Genomic DNA, 6749 nt, shown 5'->3' on the forward strand with positions numbered 1-6749 from the left:
ATATTTCCTCACACTATTAGACGTTTCTGTCGCATGCGACACTAAGATACGTAACAAAACCCATTACATTACTGTTTTTGACATCAGTGTGTCGATGTTAACCGCCGAAATACATTATTATGATCACCTTCTAGCAACAAAAATAAGTTTAAATGTACAGACCACCTAGACAAGCTGCAAAGACACAGGTTCTGATAGGTTCTCACAGGTGTCTGGAGGCATGACGTCTGTGTGCAGTAAGTGGAGAAAGGTACGTGGAAGGAAAGGGGTGGTGGTGGAGGAGAGACTCTCTCAGTGAAAGCACCGATTGAAGGGTGACGTTACTCAACTGGATCAAGATCTAAGGTATTTGAAAAACTGATCGTGCTCCTACGTTCAATTGCAGGCAATTGTAGACATCTGCCGAGCCGAGGTGCCTTGCTGGAAAACCTCGTTCCTTTTTAGGAATGGGCCCTATGACATGCTGCAACTGCAAGTAATACGACAGACACCCGTCTCAAGAAAACCATGTTCATCCTTTACAAATCCGAAAGGGCTCTAACCTCAGATGGCGGTCGAACAACACATCTCGCATCATATTTCCGCAGAAAACGACCAATGCTGTTGGAAATACTCCCTATGTAAATCAAAAAGAGCGTAAGCATTTGTGCCACCTCGTAATCATCATGACTCCCCGGTGCGTGGTTCGTCGATATCGCAGCGCCCGTCTGATCTGTCGTTCACTATATTCTGATGAAAGATGACGTCAAGGTGGGATATCTCAGCTCTGGTGAAAGATGACGTCAAGGTGGGATATCTCAGCTCTGGTGAAAGATGACGTCAAGGTGGGCTATCTCCGTTGATAAACTCTGAGGGTCTGAGATGACGTGGACTCTGTGAACCAATGTACGATATATCCCTTCACGCTGTGCCGGGTGGTGACAACTGTTAGCAGGTAGATACAAATCAGTGTGAGTAGGATGCCTCTAAAAATCATGTCCCAATGTCCCATTACCCTTCCCCCTGACAAACACATCAAGGATGGGAAGGCAGCTATCCTTTTCCATCTCTATCGTGAAGCGAATATACGGGACGATACTTCTGTTGTTTGGCCCCACGGAAGTCAGCATTTGTTCAAATGTTCAAATGGGACTTAACTGCTAAGGTCATCAGTCCCTAAGCTTACACACTACTTAATCAAATTATCCTAAGGGCAAACACACACACCCATGCCCGAGGGAGGACTCGAACCTCCGCCGGGACCAGCCGCACAGTCAATGACTGCAGCGCCCTAGACCGCTCGGCTAATCCTGCGCGGCAAAGTCAGAATTTAAACGGCTTTTTAGAACAGCTGAATTCAATCCATCCGAATATTCGCTTCAGGATGGGCGTGAAAAAGGATGCTGACTTCCCTTACTTGACGTGATGGTAAGGAAGAAGGTTGATGATACACTGGGACATTGTTGTTTATAGGAAGCCAAGTCAAACTGATATGCAGCTACAGCCAGACTGTTCTCGCCACCCAGCTCAGGGTGAAAGGGTACTTAGTACCTTTGTTTACGGGGCCCACATAATCTCAAAGCCCGAAAATTTGTCAGCTGTGCTGCACCACCAAGAAGTCACCTTTCATCAGGAAAGACAGACCAGATGCACATTGCACTTCGAGCTATCAACCATGCACTGGGTGATTATGGTAATAAATATGTGGGACCAGAGTCTACGGCCGTTTTGCCATACTATGGAAATACTTCCAACATCAGTGGTCGTATTCTGCGGGAATACAGGGTGGTCCATTGATAGTAGCCGGGCCAAATATCTCACGAAATAAGCATCAAACGAAAAAACTACGAAGAATGAAACTCGTCTAGCTTGAAGGGGGAAACCAGATGGCGCTATGGTTGGCCCGCTAGATGCCGCTGCCATAGGTCAAACGGATATCAACTGCGTTTTTTTAAAATAGGAATCCCCATTTTTAATACGTATTCGTGTAGTACGTAAAGAAATATGAATGTTTTAGTTGGACCACTTTTTCCGCTTTGTGATAGATGGCTCTTTAGTAGCCACAAACGTATAAGTACGTGGTATCACGTAACATTCCGGCAGTGCTGACGGTATTTGCTTCTTGATACATTACCCGTGTTAAAATGGACCGTTTACCAATTGCGGAAAAGGTCGATATCGTGTTGATGTATGGCTATTGTGATCAAAATGCCCAACGGGCGTGTGCTATGTATGCTGCTCGGTATCCTGCACGACATCATCCAAGTGTCCGGACTGTTCGCCGGATAGTTACGTTATTTAAGGAAACAGGAAGTGTTCAGCTACATGTGAAACGTCATCCACGACCTGCAACAAATAATGATGTCCATGTAGGTGTTTTAGCTGCTGTCGCGGCTAATCCGCAGACAGATTGCGCGAGGATCGGGAATCTCAAAAACGTCGGTGTTGAGAATGCTACATCAACATCGATTGCACACGTACCATATTTCTATGCACCAGGAATTGAATGGCGACGAATTTGAACGTCGTGTACAGTTCTGCCAGTGGGCACAAGAGAAATTACGGGACGATGACAGATTTTTTGCACGCATTCTGTTTAGCGACGAACCGCCATTCACCAACAGCGGTAACGTAAACCGGCATAATATGCACTATTGGCCAACGGAAAATCCACAATGGCTGCGACAAGTGGAACATCAGCGATCTTGGCGGATTAATGTATGGTGCGGCATTATGGGAGGAAGGATAATTGGCCCCCATTTTATCGATGGCAATCTAAATGGTGCAATGTATGATGATTTCCTACGTAATTTTCTACCGATGTTACTACAAGATGTTTCACTGCATCACAGAATGGCGATGTACTTCCACCATGATGAATGTCCGGCATATAGATCGCTTGCGGTTGAAGCGGTATTGAATAGCATATTTCATGACAAGTGGATTGGTCGTCGAAGCATGTTCACCGGATCTTACGTCCCCGGATTTCTTTCTGTGGGGAAAGTTGAAGGATATTTGCTATCGTGATCCACCGACAACGCCTGACAACATGCGTCAGCGCATTGTCAATGCATGTGCGAACATAACTGAAGGCGAACTACTCGCTGTTGAGAGGAATGTCGTTACACGTATTGCCAAATGCATTGAGGTTGACGGACAGCATTTTGAGCATTTATTGCATTAATGTGGTATTTACAGGTAATCAAGCTGTAACAGCATGCGTTCTCAGAAATGATAAGATCACAAAGGTACATGTATCACATTGGAACAACCGAAATAAAATGTTCAGACGTACCTACATTCTGTATTTTAATTTAAAAAACCTACCTGTTACCAGTTGTTCGTCTAAAATTGTGAGCTGTATGTTTGTGACTATTACAGCGCCATCTATCACAAAGCGAAAAAAGAGGTCCAACTAAAACATTCATATTTCTTTTCTTACTACACGAATATGTAACAAAAAGTGGGGGTTTCTATTTTAAAAAACGCAGTTGATATCCGGTTGACTTATGGCAGCGCCATCTAGCGGGCCAACGATAGCGCCATCTGGTTTCCGCCTGCAAGCTAAACAAGTTTCATTCTTTGTAGTTTTTTCATGTGACGCTTACTTCGTGAGATATTTGGCCCGGTCACGATAAATGGACCATCCTGTATAATTTGAAATGCGTTTTTGACCACCATCGAAGATTAGGGCTGTTTTAGGATCCGTAAAAGATGAACTTGGTTTGCGTAAGACGGATTATGGCATGGCATATATTGGTTAGACCATCAGGACCATGGAGGACAGGTGTACTGAGCATAATCGTCACACACACTTATAACAGCCGAGCAAATGTGCCATTACAGAACACGGCTAACCCATGGAATATATCTACTCGGAGATTCCAGATATTGGACTAGTGTTATAAAGGAGACACTTGAAATTAGTGACTTTGTGAATAGAGATAGAAGCTTTTTCTTAAATTCGGACTGTAATTTTGCTCTCTTTCTGATGAAACAACAGAAGGACAGAGCTAATGCTGTTTTTAATATTCGCTATCAATAACTTCCAGCGTTGGTCATCTTTGGTTGTGTTGTGGCGCTAATTTATGTACGTACGTATGTGTGTGTGTGTGTGTTTGTGTGTATGTGTGTGTTATCTTTCCAAAATTGCTCTGCAACACGAGGTTTTAAATTCCCTTGCTCGACTCTTACTTGCTGCAGTTTGGCCTTGAAAACGACAGGGTGTGCACCTCTCTAAATATCGGCGGTTGTCGACGTCACCCGGCCGCATTCAAGTTATCTGAAGAGTATGTCTTCATCTTCGGGTGGAGAACAGGGGAATTTGTTTGCCTGGAGACGAGGATCGGGCACTTGTGTGGGTACTGAGTGGTGTGATTTCGCTGACCTTTGATTTGTGGGAAAAGCTGAGATGGTGTAATATGGATGTATTGTTGGTTCCCGATAAGGAGATATAAGAAGAGAGAAACAAGGCTAGAGACTGACACTTACGGAGCGCCTGATAGTTTCCTCCGAAGCCAAGTTTGTCAGTTCATCCCATATGATATGTAACATGCGCTATGCTACTCACGTTCTCATAGAATGTGGCTATAATAATGTATTTCGACAGCGTATATTTCACGTTGCGGTAAATATGCGGCGTTGTGTGCGTCAGGGGTGAACCCACCGTACTCGATGTGCCAGATTTCAGTGTGTGGTGAGAACACTTACACGTCACTGTGTTGGACAGCCAACTGCGGCGGGCTGCTGGGTCTCTTCCTGGGCTTCAGCGTGCTCAGCCTGGTGGAGTGCCTCTACTTCCTGACCGCCAGGGCCTACCTGCACTTCCGCTGACTGCCGCCGCTGCCACTGCTGCTGCTGACGTCATCGGTGACGCTCCACTGCCCACTGCCGGGTGCTAGAAACTCTTCCCGCGACAGTTGCTCATCTCACAGTGTACCTAGAATTTTATATTTTGTCATCTTGAGGATGAAGCGTCTCTGCTTACAAGTAAGAGTCGTTCCCAGAAAGTAATGCACTGCATTTTATTCTTCAACAATTCTTAATTGAACGTAATGAGAATTTCACACACGAAAGAATGGTGCTTTATCTACACACCCTATTTTTACACGTAATCTCCATGCCGTTCTGTGACTTTCTACTAATCGGTACTAATCGTTGTCCTGGTGGCGGAGCCAGTGTTTCAGTGTGTGAATCACCTCCTTATCGTCCTCAAAATGTCTTCCACTTATGGCATCCTTTAATGGCCCAAACAAGTGGAAGTCCGAGAGTGCTAGGTCAGGGCTGTAGGGTGGATGGGGTAACAATGTCCAACTCCGTTTTGCAATATGTTCGGCAGCCCTCAGACTTGTGTGGGAACGAGCGTTATCGTGTTGCAGCAAAACACCTCCTGGGTCGCTGTGGCGCCGAAGTCTCCAGAGGCGCGTCTTGAGTTTTGTTAAGGCACTGACATATGCTTCCGAATTAAACGTATCGCCCCTTGGCATCACATCAATGGGAATCACACCTTCACAGTCCGAGAACGCGGTGATCATGACCTTACCGGTGGAAGCAGTTGCTTTGCATTTTTTTCTTCTGTGAGGAGTGGGTATGTTGCCATTCCATGCATTGTCGTTTTGTTTCGGGCTCAAAATGGTGAACCCAGATTTCATCACCTGTCACAATGCGGGACAAGACGCCTCAAAACGTTGCAACAAATCAAGGCAAATGTTTTTTCTGGGCGACTTGTGATCCACCGTTAGACACAGCGGGACCCATCTGGCACACACTTTTGAGTATCCAAGAGTGCTGATAATTGCATCCACACTTCCTTTGCTGATTGTCAGACGCAGCGCTAACTGCCGAGTCGTAATGCGTCTGTCCTCGCGAATGACAACATCAGCTAGCTGCAGCATGTCAGGTGTGACAGCCGTGGTTGGTCTCCCCGACCGCTGCAAATCGTGGAGCTCCACCGAACCGCCTTGTGATGACCTCACCCTACGTGCCCAGCGACTAACTGTTCATCTGTAGACGGCAGATGCTCCACAGACTTTGCTCATGCGTTTGTGAATATTCCTCACAGTTTCTTTTCTGCAGTGAGAAATTCAATGATGGCACGTTGCTTGTAACGTACATCACCTACAGACGCCATTTTGAAACAGTCCTACAGCTATGCTATCTGTCGGAAGGGACGGAAACTTGGCACGCTGACTCAGGAGACTACAAATAATACATACGTAACGTTTCGCATTCTTAGCATTATTTTCGGCTGAGAAAAAAAATCCGGTACATTACTTTCTGGGCTACCCTCGTAGATTTGGTAATAGAGAGAGTCCGTCTTGAGTAAAACACAAAATGGTTCAAATGGCTCTGAGCACTATGGGACTTAACATCTGTGGTCATCAGTCCCCTAGAACTTAGAACTACTTAAACCTAACTAACCTAAGGACATCACACCCATCCATGCCCGAGGCAGGATTCGAACCTGCGACCGTAGCAGGCGCGCGGTTCCGGACTGAGCGCCTAGAACCGCGAGACCACCGCGGCCGGCAGTAAAACACAATTCTTAGTTTTATTTCCCAGACTTGTTTCGCTGAAATCTAAGCATCGTCAGTGGATTTTCTGTTATCTTTCTATAGAACAAGGAAAATGCTCTTTACTGTTTATACACATATAAATTTGCGTTTTTAAGACAGTATTTACATATTTGATAAACAGTCTAAGTTTTCTGTGTATACCTTGTTGCCACATGCTGTGGTTTTCCTGGACTTTTATGTTTTTCATTGCAGTTG

The 6749-nt window shown here is 45.4% G+C and overlaps 1 protein-coding gene across 1 annotated transcript in view; it reads left to right on the forward strand.

Annotated features, from left to right (window-relative positions):
* Positions 1 to 4812, forward strand: part of LOC124799183 (pickpocket protein 28-like) — a 42620-nt gene extending 37808 nt beyond the window's left edge. The window contains exon 6 of the mRNA XM_047262718.1: positions 4709 to 4812. Within this exon, the coding sequence (XP_047118674.1) occupies positions 4709 to 4812 (104 nt within the window). The remainder of the gene's footprint in view (positions 1 to 4708) is intronic.
* Positions 4813 to 6749: the final 1937 nt, after the last annotated feature.

Source organism: Schistocerca piceifrons, chromosome 5, assembly GCF_021461385.2.
Source record: "Schistocerca piceifrons isolate TAMUIC-IGC-003096 chromosome 5, iqSchPice1.1, whole genome shotgun sequence".
Classification (NCBI taxonomy): Eukaryota; Metazoa; Arthropoda; class Insecta; order Orthoptera; family Acrididae; genus Schistocerca; species Schistocerca piceifrons.